At 39.3% G+C, this 21,337-nt stretch overlaps 1 protein-coding gene across 6 annotated transcripts in view; it reads right to left on the bottom strand.

Moving 5' to 3' along the window:
• Positions 1–10,030: 10,030 nt before the first annotated feature.
• LOC133040591 (T-lymphocyte surface antigen Ly-9-like) overlaps positions 10,031–21,337 on the bottom strand; it is a 31,290-nt gene continuing 19,983 nt past the window's right edge. For 5 of the 6 annotated variants that reach the window (XM_061120479.1, XM_061120478.1, XM_061120480.1 and 2 more), the window contains exons 4-7: positions 14,956–15,252; positions 13,187–13,315; positions 12,926–12,988; positions 10,031–12,650 (exon numbers count right to left, since the gene is read on the bottom strand). In XM_061120479.1, coding sequence (XP_060976462.1) covers positions 12,595–12,650; positions 12,926–12,988; positions 13,187–13,315; positions 14,956–15,252 — 545 coding nt within the window. In that variant the 3' untranslated portion in view covers positions 10,031–12,594. The remainder of the gene's footprint in view (positions 12,651–12,925; positions 12,989–13,186; positions 13,316–14,955; positions 15,253–21,337) is intronic. The other variant, XR_009689013.1, reaches the window with a different exon arrangement.

Raw genomic sequence — 21,337 nt, 5'->3', positions numbered from 1 at the left:
GTAGGTTTTATTTTCATTTTGTTGGTGGTCTCCTTTGTTGAGCACACCATTTTAGGTGTTATGTGGTCCCACTTATTTATTTTTTCCTTTATTGCTTTTAGAGTCAGATTAAAGAAATCATCTCCAAGACCTGGTCCAAGGTGATTGTGCCTATGTTTTCTTCTAGAAGTTTTATGATTTCAGGTTTTATGTTTAAGTTTTTAACTCATTTTGAGTTAATTTTTGTGTGTAGTGTGAAATCACAGTCATTTCATTTTTTGACATATGGTTGTGCAGTTTTCCCAACACCATTTATTGAAGAAACTGTCCTTTCCCCATTATATATTCTTGGGTCCCTTGTTAACAATTGTATATGCATGAGTTTATTTTTTGGCTCTCAGTTCTGATTATTGATATGTGTTTGTCTTTATGTCAACACCATACTGTTTTAATTCTTATAGTTTTGTAATACATTATGAAATCAGGCAATGTGATGCCTCCCAGTTTGTTCTTCTTTTTCAATATTGCTTTTGCCCTTTGGGCGTGTGTGTGTTTCCCTAAATTTTAGGATTATCTGTTCTATTTCTTTGAAAACTATCACAGGTATTTTGGTAGGGATTGCATTGAATCTATAGATTGCTTTGGGTAGTCTAGACATTTTAGCAATATTGATTCTTCCAATATGTGAGCACTGAATATTATTCTTTTATTTGTGTCATCTTCAATTTCTTTCTTCAATATCTTATAGTTTGCAATATACAGGTTTTTTCACCTCTATTAAATTTATCCCTAGGTGTTTTATTCTTTTTGATGAAGTTGTATGTGGGATTATTTTCTTAATTTCTCTTTGATAAGTGTTATTAATGCATACACATACAACATTTTTGTGTATTGATTTTTAATCCTGCAACTTTACTGAATTTATTAATTCAAACAGTTTCTTTTATTTTTTATTTTTTTCCATTTATTTTTATTAGTTGGAAGCTAATTACTTTACAATACTGTAGTGGTTTCTTGATGGAATCTTTAAAGTTTTCTATATATAATATTCAGTCTTCTACAAATAGTGACATTTTTACTTCTTCTTTTCTACTTTTGATGACTTTTACTTCTTTTTATTTCTCAACAGCTCTAGCCAGAACTCCCAATACTATGTTGAATAAAAGTGATGAGAGTGGGCACCCTTGTTTTTTTTCTTGATTTTAGACTGAAAGTTTTAAGCTTTTCACTGTTAAGTGTAATGTTAGCTGTGGGCTTGTCATATATATATGGCCTTTATTATGTTGAGGTACATTCCATCTCTATGTAATTTGTTAAGAGTTTTAAAAATCATAAATGAATATAACTTTTATCAAAAACTTCCCCTGTATCTATTGAGTTGATCCTATAAATATTATTATTATTATTCAATTTGGTAAAGTGGTATATCACATTGATTTGTGAATATTGAACCATCCTTGAAACGTTGGGATAAATCTTACTGAACAAATCCTACTTTTAATGTCTTGTTGAATTCAGTTTGCTAATATTTTGTTGAGGATTTATGCATCTGTGTTCATCAGTGATATTGACTCACTGTAATATCTTTGTATGGTTTTGATGTCAGGGTGATGTTTACTTTGTAGAATGAGTTCAGAAGTTTTTCTCACTCTTTGATTTTTTGGAATAGTTTGAGAAGAATATCTTTAAATGTTTGGTAGAAGTCACTTGTGAAGTTTTTTGGTCTTGGACTTTTGCTTTCTGGGAGTTTTTGTTTCATTACTGATACAATTTTATTACTGGTAATTGATCTGTTCATACTTTCTATTTCTTCCTGATTCAGTCTTGGGAGATTGTACATTTGTAGGGATTTGATCATTTCTTCTAGACTGTCCATTCTATTGGTGTAAAGTTATTTGCATTACACTTTATGATCCTTTCTATTTCTGTGGTGTCAGTTATAACTTTAAAAATATTTCTTATTTTATTTATCTGTCTTTTTTTCTTTTGATGAATCTGGCCAAAATTTTACCAACTTTGCTTGTCTTTTCAAAGAACAAGCTCGTAGTTTCATTGATCTTTTATATTGTCTTTTTAGTCTCTATTTTCTGCTCTGATTTTTATTATTCTTTCATTCTACTAATTTTGGATTTGGTATGGTCTTTTTTATTTTAGTTCCTTTAGTTATAAAGTTTGGTTGTTTATTTGAGCTTTTCCTTATTTCTTGTAGTAGGCTTGTATTGCTGTAAACTTTCTTCTTAGAACTGGTATTGCTGCACCCCATAAAATATGAATCATGTATTTTCATTTGTCTCCAAGTAGTTTTTGATTTCTTTTTTAATTACTTCAGTAACTCTTATTGATTAGTAGCATACTGTTTAGTCTCCACATCAGTTCAGTTCAGTTCAGTTGCTCAGTTGTGTACAACTCTTTGAGACCCCATGGACTGTAGCATTCCAGGCAGCCCATCCATCACTAACTCCTAGAGTTTACTCAGACTCACGTCTATTGAGATGGTGATGCCATCCAACCATCTCACCCTCTGTCGTCCCCTTCTCCTCCTGCCTTCAATCTTTCCCAGCATCAAGGTCTTTTCAAATGAGTCAGTTCTTCACACATCAGATGGCCAAGTTTCAGCTTCAGCATCAGTCTTTCCAATGAATATTCAGGACTGATTTCCTTTAGGATTGACTGGTTGGATCTCCTTGCAGTTCAAGGGACTCTCAAGAGTCTTCTCCTCAAAGGCATCAATTCCTCACTGCTCAGCTTTCTTTATAGTCAACTCTCACATCTATACATGGCTACCGGAAAAACCATAGCATTGACTAGACAGACCTTTGTTGGCTAAGTAATGTCTCTGCTTTTTAATATGCTGTCTAGGGTGGTCATAACTTTTCTTCCAAGGAGTAAGTGTCTTTTAATTTCATGGCTGCAGCCACCATCTGCAGTGATTTTGGAGCCCAGAAAAGTAAAGCCAGCCACTGTTTCCATTGTTTCCCCATCTATTTGCCATGAAGTGATGGGACCAGATGCCATGATCTTAGTTTTCTGAATGTTGAGCTTTAAGCCAATTTTTCACTCTCCTCTTTCATTTTCATCAAGAGGCTTTTCAGTTCCTCTTGACTCTCTGCCATAAGGGTGGTGTCATCTGCATATCTGAGGTTATTGATATTTCTCCCGGCAATCTTGATTCCATCTTGTGCTTCATCCAGCCCAGTGTTTCTCATGATGTACTCTGCATATAAGTTAAATAAGCAGGATGACAATATACAGCCTTGATGTACTCCTTTTCCTATTTGGAACCAGTCTGTTGTTTTATGTCCAGTTCTAACTGCTGCTTCCTTACCAGCATACAGATTTCTCAAGAGGCAGGTCGTGGCCTGGTATTCCCATCTCTTTCAGAACTTTCCACAGTTTATTGTGATTCACACAGTCAAAGGCTTTGACATAGTCAATGAAGCAGAAAGACATTTTTTTCTGGAACTCTCTTGCTTTTTCAATGATCCAGTGGATGTTGGCAATTTGATCTCTGATTCCTCTGCCTTTCCTAAATCCAGCTTGAGCATCTGGAAGTTCCAGGTTTATGTACTGTTGAAGACTGGCTTGGAGAATTTTGAGCATTATTTTATGAGCGATGAGTGCAATTGTGCAGTAGTTTGAGCATTCTTTGGGATTGGAATGAAAACTGACCTTTTCCAGTCCTGTGGCCACTGCTGAGTTTTCCTAATTTGCTGGCACATTGAGTGCAGCACTTTCACAGCATCAGCTTTTAGGATTTGACATAGCTCAACTGGCATTCCATCACCTCTTCTAGCTGTTCATAGTGATGCTTCCTAAGGCCCACTTGACTTCACATTCCAAGATGTCTGGCTCTAGGTGAGTGATCACACCATCATGATTATCTAGGTCGTGAAGATCTTTCTTGTATAGTTCTTCTGTGTAGCTTTGTTACCTCTTCTTAATATCTTCGGCTTTTGTTAGGTCCATACTATTTCTGTCCTTTATTGTGCCCATCTTTACATGAAGTGTTCCCTTATCTCTGATTTCTTAAAAAGATCTCTAGTCTTTCCCATTCTATTGTTTTCCTCTATTTCTTTGCACTGATCACTGAGGAGGGATTTCTTATCTCTCCTGGCTATTCTATGGAACTCTGCATTCAGATGGGTATATTTTTCCTTTTCTCCTTTGCTTTTGGCTTCTCTTGTTTTCACAGCTATTTGTAAGGCCTCCTCAGACAGCCATTTTGCTTTTTTGCATTTCTTTTTCTTGGGGATTGTCTTGATCATTGTCTTCTGTACAATGTCACAAACCTCCATCTGTAGTTCTTCAGGCACTCTGTCTATCATATCTAGTCCCTTTAACGTATTTGCCACTTCCACTGTATAATCATAAGAGATTTGATTTAGGTCATACCTGAATGGTCTAGTGACTTCCACTACTTTCTTCAATTCAAGTCTGAATTTGGCAATAAGGAGTTCATGATCTGAGCCACAATCATTTCCTGATCTTGTTTTTGCTGAGTGTTTAAGGCTTCTCCATCTTCAGCTGCAAAGAGTATAATCAATCTGATTTTGGTATAAACCATCTGGTGATGTCCATGTGTAGAGTCTTCTCTTATGTTGTTGGAAGAAAGTGTTTGCTATGACCAGTGCATTCTCTTGGCAAAACTCTATTAGCCTTTGCACTGCTTCATTCTGTACTCCAAGGCAAAACTTGTCTGTTACTTTAGGTGTTTCTTGACTTCTACTTTTGCATTTCAGTCCCCTATAATGAAAAAGACATTTTTTTGGGTGTTAGTTCTAGAAGATCTTGCAGGTCTTCATAGAAACATTTAATTTCAGCTTCTTCAGCATTACTGGTCAGGTCATAGACTTTGCTTACTATGATATTGAATGGTTTGCCTTGGAAACGAACAGAGATCATTCTGTCATTTTTGATATTGCACCCAAGTACTGCATTTTGGACTCTTTTGTTGACTATGATGGCTACTCTAGTCATCTGAGTTAAATTCACCCATTCCAGTCCATTTTAGTTCGCTGATTCCTAAAATATTGAATTTCACTATTGCCATCTGCTGTTTGATCGCTTCCAATTTGCCTTGATTCATGGACCTAACGTTTCAGGTTCCTGTGCAATATTGCTCTTTACAGAATTGGACTTTGCTTCTATCACCAGTCACATTCACAACCGGGTGTTTTTGCTTTGGCTCGGTCTCTTCATTCTTTCTAGAGTTATTTCTTCATTGATCGCCAGTAGAATATTGGGAACCCACCTACCTGGGGTGTTCATCTTTCAATGTTCTATCTTTTTGCCTTTTCATACTGTTCATGGAGTTCTCAAGGCAAGAGTACTGAAGTGGTCTGCTATTCCCTTCTCCAGAGGACCACATTTTGTCAGAACTTTCCACCATGACCCATCCATCTTGGGTGACCATATATGGTATGGCTCATAATGTCATTGAGTTAGACAAGGATGTGGTCCATGTGATCAGATTGGTTAGTTTTCTGTGATTGTGGTTTTTCAGTCTGTCTGCCATTTGTTGGAGAAGGATAAGAGGCTTAAGGATAAGATTCTCCACATGTTTGTGGGTTTTTCTTTTTTTGTAGTTGTTTTCATAGCATTGTAGTCAGAATACTATGAGCATCATAATATGAGCATCATACTATGAGCATAGTAGTCTCAAAGCATTGTGGTCAGAAAAGATGCTTAATATGATTTCAGTTTTCTTAAATTTACTGAGACCTGTTTTGTAGCTGGAATATGATCTGTCTAGGAGAATGCTCCATGCATAGTTGAAAAGAATATGTATTCTTCTAATTTGGGATGGAATGTTCTATGTAGATCTATAAGTCCATCTGATCTAATGTGTCATTTAAGGTCAATGTATCCTTATTGATTTTCCGTCTGGATGATTTTTCCATTGATGTAAGTGTGAACACCCAGGACTGATCTCCTTTAGGATGGACTGGTTGGATCTCCTTGCAGTCCAAGGAAGTCTCAAGAGTCTTCTCCAACACCACAGTTCAAAAGCATCAATTCTTCGGTCCTCAGCTTTCTTCACAGTCCAACTCTCACATCCATACATGACCACTGGAAAAACCATAGCTGTGACTAGACGGACCTTGTTGGCAAAGTAGTATCTCTGCTTTTTAATATGCTGTCTAGGTTGGTCATAACTTTCCTATTGTGTTGTTATATACACACACACACACACACACACACACACATACTATTATCTAATAGTATATATATATATATACTATTATCTATATATCTATCTATATATAACAGATATATATAGATAGATATAGATAAACAATAATAATACTATTATTGTTTTACCATCAGTTTCTACTTTCATTTGTGTTAATATTTGCTTTGGGTTCTCTTGTTTTGGGAGAAATACAGTTATTAATACAATTGTTATGTCTCTTCCTGAAATTGATGCTTTTATTGTTATATAATGTCCTTCTTTGTCTCTTGTTATAGTCTTTGTTTTAAAGTATATTTTGTCATATGTAAGTATAGCTTCCTTAGCTTATTTTTGTTCCTGTTTTCATGGAATACCTTTTCCCTTCTCCTCATTTTGATTCAGTGTGTATTTAGAACTGAAGTGAGCCTCTTGCAGACATCATACATATGGATCCTTTTTTGGGGGGATATCCTTCTAGTCACTCTATGTCTTTTGATTGGCGCACTTAGTCCATTTAAATTTACAGCAATTATTGATAGTTATGTACTTATTGTCATTTTGTTAATTGTTTTTTGGTTGTTTTTACAGTTCTTTTTTAATTTATTTTTTGTTCTTTAGCTCTCTTCTCTTGTGGCTTGATGACTATCTTTTGTATTACGATTGGATTCTTTTCTCTTTCTGTGTGTGAATCTGTTATAGATTTTGTCTTGTGACTACTATGAGGCTTAAATGTATATGAGGCATATATATTGGCATTTGTATACACACACACACACACACACACACACACACACATATAATATAAAGTTACCGCTCTCAAGTTCAAATGCATTTTAACAATCCTGCATGTACTCTTCTCCCCTCATTATTACTGTTTTTGATATCATATTTTACATATGGTTTGTGTATCCCTTAACTGGTTATTGTGAATATAGATAATTTTTTACTACTTTTCTCTTTTAACCTTCTTCTTAGCTTTGTGTATGGATGATTTCTTATCTTTACATCTGCCTTTACTATTAGCTTTTTCCTTTTATAGTTTTTATATTTCTAGTTGTGGTCTTTTCTTTTTTTGCTTAGAGAAGTTCCTTTAACATTTGTTATAAAGCTGGTTTGTTGGTGCTGAACTCTTTTAGAATTTTCCTGCCTGTAAAACTTTGATTTTTCCTTCAAATCTGAGTGAGAGCCTTGCCAGGTAGCCTCTCGGTTGTAGGCTTTTCCTTTTCATCACTTTATCATGCCACCCGCCCTGACCTACAGTTTCTGCTGAAAAATCAGCTGATAGTCTTATGTGATTTTTCTCTGCACATAACTTGTTTCCTTTTCCTTGTTGCTTTTAATATTTTCTCTTTATCTTTAATTTTTCTGATTTTAATTATAGTGTGTCTTGGTGTAATTCTCTTTGGGTTGATCATCCTTGGGACTCTGTTCTTTCTGGAGCTGAATGCTTGTGTCCTTTTTCAGATTAGGGAACTTTTCAGCTATTATGTCTTCAAATATGTTCTATACCCCTTTCTCTTTCTTTTATTCTTTTGGGACCCCCTGTACTGTGAATGCTAGTATGCTTGATGTTGTCTTAAAAATCTCTTAAATGGTCTTAATTAAAATTTTTTTCTTTTGTCTGCTAAGCTTGAGTGATTTCCACTCTTATGTTTTCCAGTTTGCTGATCTTCCTCTTCTTCTTCTTCTTTTTTTTTTTTTTTGTAGCATCTAATCTATTATTAACTCCTTGTAGTGTAATTTTTAGTTCAGTTATTGTATTTCTCAGTTCTGTTTGGTCCTATTTAAAAAAAAATTGTTTGTTCAACATCTCACTGTGTTCATGCATTTTTTCTTCTGAACTAAAAACTTCAAGTCAATGTATGGCAAAACCAATACAATATTGTAAAGTAAAATAAATAAATAACTTAAAAAAATAAAAAGAAAAACTGCACTATAAGGAATCAACAATAGATTGGAACATTTACTATTCACAGACACTTTGCAGTTTAAATATATAAAGATGTATTTCACTATTTTTAATCATAAATAGCATCCCTTCATATAATTTATTTAATAAATATAATTAGTAGTCAAGATCAGGGACTTGATTTGACTCAAACATTTAAATCATAGCTCTGCCAACTTATTAGCTGTGTGACCTAGAGCAAGTTCATTAACTTATCAGTGTTTCAATTTCCTGGAAATAATAATGATATTTGTATACTAGCATTTGCAGGTTACTCTTTGAGAACTGATTTGCATATTTGTCTTAGAGGACATTCTAGATTAAGTACATCCTTATTATGAGTGCTATACATAAAACAGATCAGGGAGGAGTGAGGAGGTGCCAGAAGAAGGGTGCAGTATTAAATAGGGGAGTGAAGAAGATAAAATTTGTGCAATGACCTGAAAAAGGTAAGGGAATGAGACATACAAGTGTCTGGAATAAGAGTATTCTAGGCAGAAACAAAGACTCTGAGGCAGGAGCATGACTGCTATGTTAAAGGTATAGCAAAAAGCCCCCGTGTCCTAGAGTGGACTAAGGGAAGAAGGGAGTGTGGGGTCAGGTGGTGTAGGGCCTTGCAGGAAAAGTGGGAGTGAAGGAAGAATACTCAGCTAAGGAGTAACGAAATGAAACATGTTTGAAGGAATCACTTTTGATGCTATTTTGTGAACAGTTTTTAAGAGACCAAGAGCAGAAACAGAAAGACTGTGAGACTATTGCAGTAGTCCAGATGAGAGATGTTGGTCATATTGGATCAAATAGGTAGTGACAGGTGGTTATATTATGTGTATGTGTTTATATATATAAAATGAAAAGATAATCAGTATTTGCTGAGAGAGTATGTAGTATAAAAAAAGAATAAGATTAAGGATGACACCAAGGTTTGGTAGCCAGAACAAAAAGAAGGACAGAGGTAACATTTATTTTTTTTTTCATTCTTTTTTTTTTTTTTAAATTAGTTGGAGGCTAATTACTTCACAACATTTCAGTGGGTTTTGTCATACATTGATATGAATCAGCCATAGAGTTACACGTATTCCCCATCCCGATCCCCCCTCCCACCTCCCTCTCCACCCGATTCCTCTGGGTCTTCCCAGTGCACCAGGCCCGAGCACTTGTCTCATGCATCCCACCTGGGCTGGTGATCTGTTTCACCATAGATAGTATAGATGCTGTTCTTTTGAAACATCCCACCCTCACCTTCTCCCACAGAGTCCAAAAGTCTGTTCTGTATTTCTGTGTCTCTTTTTCTGTTTTGCATATAGGGTTATCATTACCATCTTTATAAATTCCATATATATGTGTTAGTATGCTGTAATGTTCTTTATCTTTCTGGCTTACTTAACTCTGTATAAGGGGCTCCAGTTTCATCCATCTCATTAGGACTGGTTCAAATGAATTCTTTTTAATGGCTGAGTAATATTCCATGGTGTATATGTACCACAGCTTCCTTATCCATTCATCTGCTGATGGGCATCTAGGTTGCTTCCATGTCCTGGCTATTATAAACAGTGCTGCGATGAACATTGGGGTGCACGTGTCTTTAATGTATGTATATGGAAAGCATGTTTAGGGAGTTCAAATTTAGACATGCTAGATATCCAAATGAAGATGTCATGTAAGTAGTAGATCTTTTAGGTAGACAATGGGGTTAAAAGAATAAGAGAATGGAATGCAAGAAACTTAATGAGGATTATCTCAATGGCACACGGTGATTGGTTGGGTGTCTGGGATGAGGGAGAAGAAGGAGTCAAAATGAATGAAATTATGATTCCCTTTGACGCAAATCATTTACACTCAGGAGACTTTGTGGAAGAACTTAATATCTGTGGATTATATATCTTCATCTGTATGATAGAGATCTTTGCTCACAGTATTGTTAAAGGCATAAATGAGAGACTTACAGAAAGTTTATTGAATGTTGAATGATTTTATGAATAACATTGCAAAGGGGAAACTGGTTTGAAGATGAAGTGATGACATCCACACACACCTTGCATGGAAAGAGAGGCAAGAGGTGGAAACATCTCTTAAAATGTCTCATCTGCATCAGAAGTCAAGATCTCTCATTCTATGGTTTCCCACCCACGAAGGCTGCATTGTCCACTTCAGGGGATTACTTCAGGAGTAATCCTTTCTAACCACCAGCTGCTCCATATCAATTAGGATATTGAGGCACCTCAGTCAGAGTCCAAGATCCTTGGGAGAGGAAAAATTGGCTATTTCCATCTGAATACTCTAGAATTCCAAGATCTTCAGTGATTAATGGTGAAGGGGTAAGCTGTGAACTTTGTTAGATTAAGGTTTTGCTCTACCACTGAACTAGTCTGAGATATCAATTTTCTGTTATTCAAATGAGAATAACTATACCTACCTTAGAGGTTCCTTATAAAGATTAGAAGAATAATATTTCCAAAGTGCATGGGACAAACCCTGGTTCACTATAGGTTTGGAAAAACCCAGGTCCCTTCATTTTATTTTTTTCTACTTTTGGTGGGGTGGGAATGGCTACTAGATGGTCCCATCTTACAGTGCTCTTGGGCTTATGGGCGCTGGTGCCCAGAAAGACCAGTTACATGGGAAGTCTGTGAGGAGATGGTGCCTATCTCTCCCTCAGGTTTTTGCTCCACCTGAGGGACAGGAAATCAGAAAAGGTGACTTTTTGCAGATCCCCACCTCCCCCTCTCACCTGTTTACCATCCAGTAGGCTCATGGCATTGCTTCATGATGCTCAAGCCCTCAGCGGGAACCATGTTTAGACAGTCTGAAAGCAGATATGAAGCAGCTGAGTTGAGCTGAGCAAGGAGGAGAACCACATGACTCAAGAATCTGGGTCAGTTGAGAAACCACAGCAGCTCACTGCTAGAGTGAGCCCACTTCTTACACAAGAGCTTGGACCCAAGGCAGGAAGCAGGGGCTTCCAGGAGGTGAGGACTCTCAGAGAAAGGAGAAGCTCTCACACACCATAGTGCAGCTGAAACAGGTCTTCGGGCCATGTGAGGCTGGAGGTGGTGTGAAGATATCCCCATCTCCAACTTCTGGGACAGGTGGGCTTGCTGGAGGTCATCACATCCATCTTTGCTTCCATGTGGACTCACTGCCAGAAAAACCTTCAGCAGCCTCTGCTCTTGGTCTCAGTCTGCTGAGTCCCCCGGGAGTTGGAAAAAAAGGGTTGCCCAGATCTTTCACAGACAGAGGTGCTTGTCTCCTTGGCGCTGGCTTCTTGTGACTCCAACACCCTCCTGAGGGAGCCCCAGGTGAGTCCAGCAGGGAAGACTCATGATCAATCCAGGGCAGACTGTGTCAGGGACTCCAAGGTGTTTGAAACGGTCAGATATATGAAAGACCATCTCTAAACCTTTGGGAACCAGATAGGCTTCATGGAACCTGTGGTTTGGAAGAGGACTTTGGGCAGAATGATAAGATTCCAGTAGGCAGGGGTGGGAGCAAGGAGTAGGGAAAGGGAGCCATCTTTCTGGACAAAGGGATGTGAGTGAGCAAAGAGGAGGCTGACCTTTAGACGGAGGCCAGCAAGACTCTTCAATAGAAAAGACCAGAGAGGGCTGGTGCAGATCTTCCTACAAACTTCACTCTTCCTATCCCTTGGAAGCCTCATCAAGGATGGTCAGAGGATACTGCACATTCATCATCATGACCAAGTACCCCTATCCCAGAAAGGGACAGGCTGAAACTATTTTCCTAAGAATGCAATTCCTGACTTATAGGTTCTAGGATTATTTTCTGAGAAAATTAAGTCCTGGAAGGGGGTGAAGACTTACAAATTCCTCTTCCCACCTTACAGGAAGGTGGGTTTGGGGCCCATGGGCCAAGTTGAGGCCAAAGTCCAGGTTAACACAAGTAACCAAGAAGAAGATTATAAGATACACTAGACATTCTTCCCAGTACAAGTGTACTGCTTGACACACACTTTGCTCTATGTAAGGTGCAAAGGAATCCTCAGGCCAGTCTTTTAAGGATTCATACCTACCCATGCTGCTTCCATTGACCCCCAACTCAGCATTCAACATCAAGGTCATAACTCCCTCCTCTGTGGCATGGACCATCTCCACACAGTCCCCATGCCTGGGCTCATGTTCTCAAGGAAAGACACACAGCAGCCACAGAGCAGAGGCTGTGGGGATTAACACAGTCAGAAAAGTCTTCTTTGGAAAGCTTCAGAAGGTGAGGGGTCAAGAGTTGAGCCAATGGCAGAGGAGGAGTGCTCATCCTGCAACTGTGAGGATCCTGAATAGGAGGGCAGTTTGGAGAGGTGTCAGAGGAAGCAATAAGACCACATAGGCCCAGGTAACAGACAAAAGGCAGTTGGAACTGGACTAGAGGTGGAATAGGCGGGTGTCTTCAGGGATCAAGCTCCTGGTGGAGGTGTCCTAGGAGGGCCAATTCTTCTGTTTCCTCCAATTAAACTATCTTCATGGCATGACCTGGCTTACAGACCTCACTGTTGATAGTAGTGAGAGGTCCATTTTCTTTCAGATGCTGTTCCCTGATAACCTGGAAATGCACGACAAAGGGTTCCTGAAACAGCTGAGGGATAGAGGAGTCCTAGAAGGACCAGAAAAGAATCAATGCTATTGACATGTAATACTTATGAATTCCCCTAAGTGCCCAGAAGTATATTCTTCCCAAATGTAAATTTTCTTAGTTAACACTGTTTATTGCCTGGAAAGTGTTAAAGAGGAAGTAGGAAAAGAAACATCAGTGACTAGATTTGACAAATCCAGGCTAGGCAGTGAGAGACCTGGAAAAGCACAGTGCCCAGGTCTTACCTTGTTCATGCTTTCTAGAGATTCCTGCTGGCTGCGTCATCATCATCCTCTTGTGATTTGCACCTGAGAGATAGGCAGAGTGGCTTGAATCTGAGCCTTGGAAATCTGTACCCTCTTCCATTGCTATGGACACAGACCATGGCCACACCCACTAACCCCTCTGCAGGGACATTTCCAGGCAACAAATTGTAGGAGAAAGGATGTTAAGAATCCAGTGAAGAAAGAGAGGTATGTGGGCATGGAAGGAGAAGGGCAACCTGCCTCTTCCAGTCTTCATCTTCTTCCCATGGATTTTCCAAAGGCACAGTCCACCTCCGAGGATCAATAACACAGCTGCGACTGCCCCACAAATGCCAGATAGGAGATCAGCATTGACCTGGTTGGCTGAATCTGTTTTCCTCAAACACAGAGAGCAAATAAGTTAAAGTCAAGAGAGAACTTGAGATACCCACTGCCAAATGAAGATAGACAGGAGGTGGAGAAGTCGAAAGAGTCCTGGTTCAGAGGCTGAAGAGCGAGGAACTTTGTAGTATCATTCATTCAACCAGGTCCTGAACTTCTGCTTGGTGCCAAGGGTACTGAGATGAGTATGATGAAGTCACCCAGTGGAGAGAACTGAGAAAATATCAAAGTCTGCTAACCAGAGGGATTGCAGTAAAACAGAGCTTTACCTCTTGCAGAGAGGTCCTCAGTGAGGGTCACCCAGAGGAGGTGATGCATAAACTGACCTTGATGGATGAGCAGCAGTTTCCCAGATATTCAGGGTGGGCACAGCATTCCAGGAAGGAGGGATGCCACATTTGGGAAATGGTAGTATCTAAAGTCAGCCCCTGGGAGTTGCCAGCACCTTATTGCAGCAGGCAGGACTGGGCAGGGAACCAGATGTAGGAAAAGGGGGAATAATGAGGGTTTGTGGGTAATGCTGAGTATTGAAAATTACCTGATACTCTAGCCTTGGAGTAGAGAGGTCCAATTAACAGATGTTTTAAGTGATCCTGGCATTTCAGACCCCTTTACATCTTATAGAGGATGGTTTACAGAGGGTGAGACCACACACAGGATAAAGTTATTCATTCATTCAATGCAACTTTGATTACATAAACTTTGGCCAGAAGCTTGTGCTTGCACAGGGATTCAAAGGAGAACAAAATGTGGCTCCTGCCTTCATAGTATTCCTGTCCATGCAGGAGACAAATCCATAAACAGATAATCACCACTCAGTATGGGGGTGGCCACAGACACCCAGAGGGAGTCGATGCCTGAAGGCAGGATGGCTACATTATTTCAGGGCTCTGTGCAAAATGAAAAGGCAGGCTCCTTGTTAAAAAATTATGAAAATTGAAAAAAATTATGAAAAATTTAAGACATCAGTAGAATTTTAGACAAATAGGCAGATTTTTAGACAAATCATGGGGCCTATCTTAGGGCAGGGCCATGTGTGAATGCATTTTCACATGCCCACATATATGCAGTGGCTGAGGAGAATCCTCCATGAAGAATAAGACAGGAAGTCAAGGACCCAGGGTGAATATGGGCTGATGGTCAAGGAAACAACATGTCCAGAGGTGCAAAAACTTATAAAAGCAAGGCACATTCTGGAAGGACAAACAAGAAATTCAGTGGTAAGTGTATAAATAAGATCAGAAATGTGGACAGAGGAGCCTCTGAGCCCCTCCATGATATCCCGCAGGGAGTCATGGAGGTCAGACTTGAAGAAAAGCCACAAATGACCCAGTATGATTACATTCCTAAAGACCATGCTGAATGCACAGTGAATGTTGGATAGTGGTGGAGAGAGGTACTCAAAACTACTACCTGGACTAGCAGGGGCAAGCAGTTTAGAGTAGGTCATGGGTGTGTGACACACTGAAAAGCAAAACTAAGTTGGCTGTTTTTCCTAGACTCCTGTATGAAGCAGCCAGATAGAAAGCAGTGCTAACAAAACGGTGGGAAGGAAAGCTCTGAACCCCCAGGCCTCAGTGCTATCTGAGGTCTGAGAGTGCTTCTCCTCTCTGGCAGATTGCACTCACCATGGACGCAGACTCTCCCAAGGTCGAAGGAGGCAGTTTTATTTCCCATCGGGTTGCTGACCACACAGACGAGGCTGGCATGCGGCTGGCCTCTAGGCAAGCTGACAGCCAGGATGCGTGAGTTGGAGGCTGGTTCTAATGTCCTTCTCTGCTCCCATTCTTCGGGGAGGCCCTTGTTCTCCCAGGTCACATTCAGGTCTTCTGTGGCCCCAGAGACTCTGCACTCCAGGGTGACGTTGCACCGGTCTGGTGTGATGGATGTTGACCCCATCAGAATCTGGGGAAAGGGCACAGGCTCTGCGGTAGGAGGCAACAAAAGAATAAAACTTCACAGATGTGGAAAACATTACATGCCACGGTTTAATGTCTATTACCTCATTGTAGCCAAGGAGTGTAAGGAAGCCTTATAAAGAAAGTGAGTGAGTGAGTGATAGTTGCTCAGTCATGTCTGACTCTCTGCGATCCCATGGACTGTAGCCTGCTAGTCACCTCTGTCCATGGAATTTTCCAGGCAAGAACATTGGAGTGGGTTGCCATTTCCTTCTCCTATAAAGAAAGTAGGTGCATTTTATACTTAAAACATAATTTTCCTAAAGCTAAATATTCACCAAGAGCTTGGAATGGGGCCATTGGATTAGGCCCTATGCAACGTCAATAGATTTACCAGGCTTAAAAATCATCCACAAGGAAATAAAATTTAAATTTCATTTTCTTAGGGTCTATTATTTTTTTAAAAATTGGGATTTTTCCCAGAAGAGAAAGAAGTTTAGGACAGAAGGGCTTGTCCTGGTTCATGGCCCTTACCCTGTGTCTCCAGCTGAGGTGAAGCTTGGGACAGCACGACGCTTATGGGGAAGGAGGTCTGGTTAGTTTTGGGAGGCCAGAGAAAGGCACTAACTTCCTAAAGTAGAGACATTTGTGGGAGATGCATTTGTTACAACTAGGAATGACAATTCCAAGTGTGGTTAGAGCATGCCACTGAACATGGTATATACATGGAAGAAAAGTGTAAATGTGTATTCATGTGGTATACACAGGAAGAAAAGTGACAGATTTTCAAGCTGCCTTGAAATCCCATGGGGACTTATGAGTTGTCTTCTCCATAGAAGGATACTTCCCTATACAGGGAGGATCTTTAGGGAAAGACAGTGTTTGCTAAATGGGTTCCTTAATAAGCATTGCAGTGTAAACTTTCTCCTATGCTCATGTAGCATTTAAGAACTAAATTGTGGTGTCTTTTCTGAGTGAGACCATTAACAGATTGGCTCTGAGAGAGAAGACAGTGTTCACTGGGTACTAACTACACTTGGATGTCCAAATCATGGTAGAATAATGGACCCTCAATGATGTCCATGTCTTAATCCTTGGAATCTGTGGATATGTCATATTACATGAAAAGGTGAATTAAGGTAGCAGATAGAATGAAAGCTGCTAATAAGTTGACCTTACAATAGTGATATTATTCTGGACTATCTGGATGGGCAAAATGCAATCATAAGTTTCCTTAAAAGAGAAAGAAGTCACTGGTGCCAGCAAGACACCAGGCTATATGATTTTAACAACTATCCATGGTCAGAAATACCTCTAAGAGATCTTCAGAGTTCTGTTGGGGGATTCCAGCACTTTGATGGACCAAAAATCCTAGGTCATTCACAGGGAAAGTGTAGGAAGAACAGGTTTGCTTTACCTCATCACATTAATCCCACCCCAGGATGACTCAGTGCTGAGAGAGATGCCTCTATACTGTGACTTTTCCCACAGGAGAAAGAGGGAATGAAGTGACAGTCTAGCTTCCCCATAATTTGTGAGGCAATGCCTGGGAAGTTGGCTTCTGTCTCAGTGCACCCAGAACAGTAAGGACATCGTTTGAGCGTACATGCATGCTAAATCACTTCAGTCATGTCCAGCTCTTTGTAAATCTATGGACTGTATCCCACCAGGCTCCTCTGTCCATCTGATTCTCCAGGAAAGAATACTGGAATGGACTGCTATGTCCTTCTTTAGGGGATCTTCCAAACCCAGGGGTCGAACCTGCATCTCTTATGTCTCCTGCATTGGCAAGTGGGTTCTTTTCCAAACAAATATAAGTGGAATGAGATCACAGCAGCTGGGCCACATGGCCCTGAAAACCATTTCTCACATATACCCACAGACGGTGGTCAATGCAACCCTACACCCAGAACCTCATATACCCCTGCAGCCAGCATCCCACATGCCTCTACAGCTGAAGCCTCAAACTTTGCTGAGCTTTACAGTGACTGTCTTTTTTCCCCTTAGAGCCAGCCCTATAAGGCTGGAAGAAAAGACTGCTTATTCAAATACACAGACATCAATGCAAGGCTACAAGGATGGAGGATCGGGGAAACATGACAATACCAAAGGAACAAAATTAACTCCAATAACCAAACAGAAAGAAATAGAGATCTATGAATTGCCTAATAAAGAATTCAATATTGTCATATTAAATAATCTCTGCAAACTACAAAAGAACACAGACAGATCACTAAGCAAAATTTGGAAAACAATTTGTGACCAAAATGAGAAGTTAAATACAGAGATAGAAAACATTCAGAAGAACCAAACAGAAATTCTGGTTCTAAAAACACAGTTCAGCTCCATTCAGTTCAGTCGCTCAGTTGCTCAGTTCAGTCCGACTCTTTGTGACCCCATGAATCACAGCACGCCAGGCCTCCATGCCCATCACAAACTCCCGGAGTTTACTCAAACTCATGCCCATCGAGTCAGTGATGTCATCCAGCCATCTCATCTTCTGTCGTCCCCTTCTCCTCCTGCCCCCAATCCCAAAAGACCATCAGGGTCTTTTACAATAAGTCAACTCTTCGCATGAGGTGGCCCAAGTATTGGAGTTTCAGCTTCAGCATCAGTCCTTCCAATGAACAGCCAGGACTGATCTCCTTTAGGACTGACTGGTTGGATATCCTTGCAGTCCAAGGGAGTCTCAAGAGTCTTCTCTAATGCCACAGTTCAAAAGCATCAATTCTTCAGTGCTCAGCTTTCTTCACAGTCCAACTCTCACATCCATACATGACCACTGGAAAAACCATAGCCTTGACCAGATGGACCTTTGTTGGCAAAGCAATGTCTCTGTTTTTTAACATGCTATCTAGGTTGGTCATAACTTTCCTTCCAAGGAGTAAGGGTCTTTTAACTTCATGGCTGCAGTCACCATGTGCAGTGATTTTGGAGCCCAGAAAAATAAAGTCTGACACTGTTTCCACTGTTTCCCCATCTATTTCCCACGAAGTGATGGGACCAGATGCCATGATCTTAGTTTTCTGAATGTTAAGCTTTAAGCACAAAGACTGCATTAAAAATTGAATAAAGTGTCTCATCAACAGAGCTGATCAAACAGAAGAAACAAACAACAAACTCAAAGATAGAGCATTTGAAATTATCTACTTAGAGTAGGAAAAGGAAAAAGAATGAAAAATGTCTATGGGATACTATAGGAAAATCAATACACATATTATGGGAGTTCCAAAGACAATACAACTGGACATGGAACAACAGACTGGTTCCAAATAGGAAAAGGAGTACATCAAAGCTGTATACTGTCACCCTGCTTATTTAACTTATATGCAGAGTACATCATGAGAAACGCTGGGCTGGAAGAAGCACAAGATGGAATCAAGATTGCCCGGAGAAATATCAATAACCTCAGATATGCAGATGACACCACCCTTATGACAAAAAGTGAAGAGGAACTAAAAAGCCTCTTGATGAAAGTGAAAGAGGAGAGTGAAAAAGTTGGCTTAAAGCTCAACATTCAGAAAACTAAGATCATGGCATCTGGTCCCACCACTTCATGGCAAATAGATGGGGAAACAGTGGACACCACGTCAGATTTTATTTTTTTGGGCTCCAAAATCACTGCAGATGGTGATTGCAGCCATGAAATTAAAAGACGCTTACTCCTTGGAAGGAAAGTTCTGACCAACCTAGATAGCATATTAAAAAGCAGAGGCATTACTTTGCCAATAAGGTCCATCTGGTCAAGGCTATGGTTTTTCCAGTGGTCATGTATGGATGTGAAGTTGGACTGTGAAGAAAGCTGAGCACTGAAGAATTGATGCTTTTGAACTGTGGTGTTGGAGAAGACACGTGAGAGTGCCTTGGACTGCAAGGAGATCCAACCAGTCCATCCTAAAGGAGACCAGTCCTGGCTGTTCATTGGAAGGACTGATGCTGAAGCTGAAACTCCAATACTTGGGCCACCTCATGCGAAGAGTTGACTCATTGTAAAAGACCCTGATGGTCTTTTGGGATTGGGGGCAGGAGGAGAAGGGGACGACAGAGGATGAGATGGCTGGATGGCATCACCGACTTGATGGACATGAGTTTGGGTAGACTCTGGGAGCCGGTGATGGGCAGGGAGGCCTCGCATGCTGGGATTCATGGGGTGGCAGAGAGTCGGACACGACTGAGTGACTTAACTGAACTGAATTGAAAGACAATACAAAGAAAGAATGTTGAAAATTTATTTAAAGAAATTATAGCTGAAAAATTCCCAAGTCTGGAAAAGTAAATGGACTTTCAGATCCATGAAGCCCAAAGGTCCCAGGATCAAAGAAGTATGAATCAAGACATGTAATAATTGAATATTCAAAATTCAAAGACAAAGACAGACTTTTGAAAATAGCAAGAGAAGAGCATCATATTCAAGGGAATCTCTATTAAGAATATCATCAGGTTTCTCAGTAGAAACCTCATAGATCAAGAGAGAATGGAATGATATATTCAAGGTACTGAAAAAACCCCACTGGCTCCAAGGTTATTATACCTGGTAAGAATGTTCTTTAAAAAATAAGCAGAGATAAAAACTCTCCATACAAGCAAAAACAGAAAGTTTTTCCTCATTAAAACTGCCTTACAAGCTATGCCAAAGGGAGCCCTTAAAGTTGAAATAAAAAGATGCTAAAAATATACAAAATCATATGAAAATATAAATCTCACTGACAATATAGATAAATATAATATGCAATATTGCAATAATACTGTAATTGTGGTGCATAAACCACTTTTAAACTTTGATATGACAGTTAAAGTCAAAAGTATTCAGAATAACTATAATAGAAACATATGCTAATTAGTACAAAATATAAAAAATTTAAATTGTGACTTAATAACATAAAATGTATTTGTGTGAGTAGAAGTAAAAGTGTAGAGTTTTTGTATGTGACTGAAATTAAATTAGTTGTTCAAAACAGGATGTTATAAGTATGTTTTATCTAAGCTGCATGGTAACCACAAAGAGTACACCTAAAAAAGATACATGCAAGTAAAGAGGACAAAACCAAAGCACGTTAATACAGGAAAATCATCAAGTCACAAGGGAAGACAGTAAGGGATAAAGAATGGAACAAATGTACTATAAAACAGAAAATAATTAAACAAGATGACATTGATAAATAAACAAATGTGACCTAATTAAACTTAAAAACTTTTTCACAGCAAAGGAATCCATAAACAAGATGAAAAGACAACCCTCAGAATGGGAGAAAATATTTGCAAGTGAAATGATAAAAGGTTAATCTTCAAAATATACAAGCAGCTCACGCAGCTCAATTAAAAAAATTAAAAAAAACAGGCAGAATACCTAAAGGGATGTTTCTCAAAAAAAGACACACACATGACCAACAAACACATGAAAAGATGCTCAACATCGCTCACTACTAGAGAAATGCAACTCAAAACTATAATGAGGTATCACCTCACACAGGTCAGAATGGCCATCAACAAAAAATCTAAAGACAATAAATGCTAGAGAGGGTGTGGAGAACTTGCACGGTTCGTGGCAATGTAAATTGACACAACCACTATTGAGAACAGTTTGGAGGTTCCTTAAAACCTAAAAATACAACTATCATATGACCCAGAATTCCACTACTGGGCACACACCTGAGAAAACCATAATTTAAAAAAGACCCATGTCTTTTGGATGTGGCTTTTTTCACTTTAAAAATACACTTAGGATTCATCCACCTGTTGCATGCATCAAGTATGTTACTTTTATTGCCAACTAGAATTCCATTGTATAGATATAACTTTTAAAAAATGTGCTTGTTTTTGATAGCTGTCTTTTAGCAAAACATCTTGGCTGTTGCTCATTTGGAGTGATTATGAGTAAAGCCACTCCAAACATTAAAAAATAATTAAACTTTAAAAAAGACACACACACCTCAATGTTCATAGCAGCAATATTTACAATAGCCTGGATGTGGAAGCAATCTAGCTGTTCATCAACAGATGAATGGATAAAGAAGTTATGCATATATACAACAGAATACTATTCAGCCCTAAAAAGCAATGAACCTGAGTCAGTTGTAGTGAGGTGGATGAACCTTGAAACTGTTATACAGAG

The sequence above is a fragment of the Dama dama genome, chromosome 20, assembly GCF_033118175.1.
Source record: "Dama dama isolate Ldn47 chromosome 20, ASM3311817v1, whole genome shotgun sequence".
In the NCBI taxonomy this organism is placed as follows: Eukaryota; Metazoa; Chordata; class Mammalia; order Artiodactyla; family Cervidae; genus Dama; species Dama dama.
The sequence above is the reverse complement of the archived record's forward strand: the minus strand, read 5'-3'. Positions and strand labels throughout refer to the sequence as shown.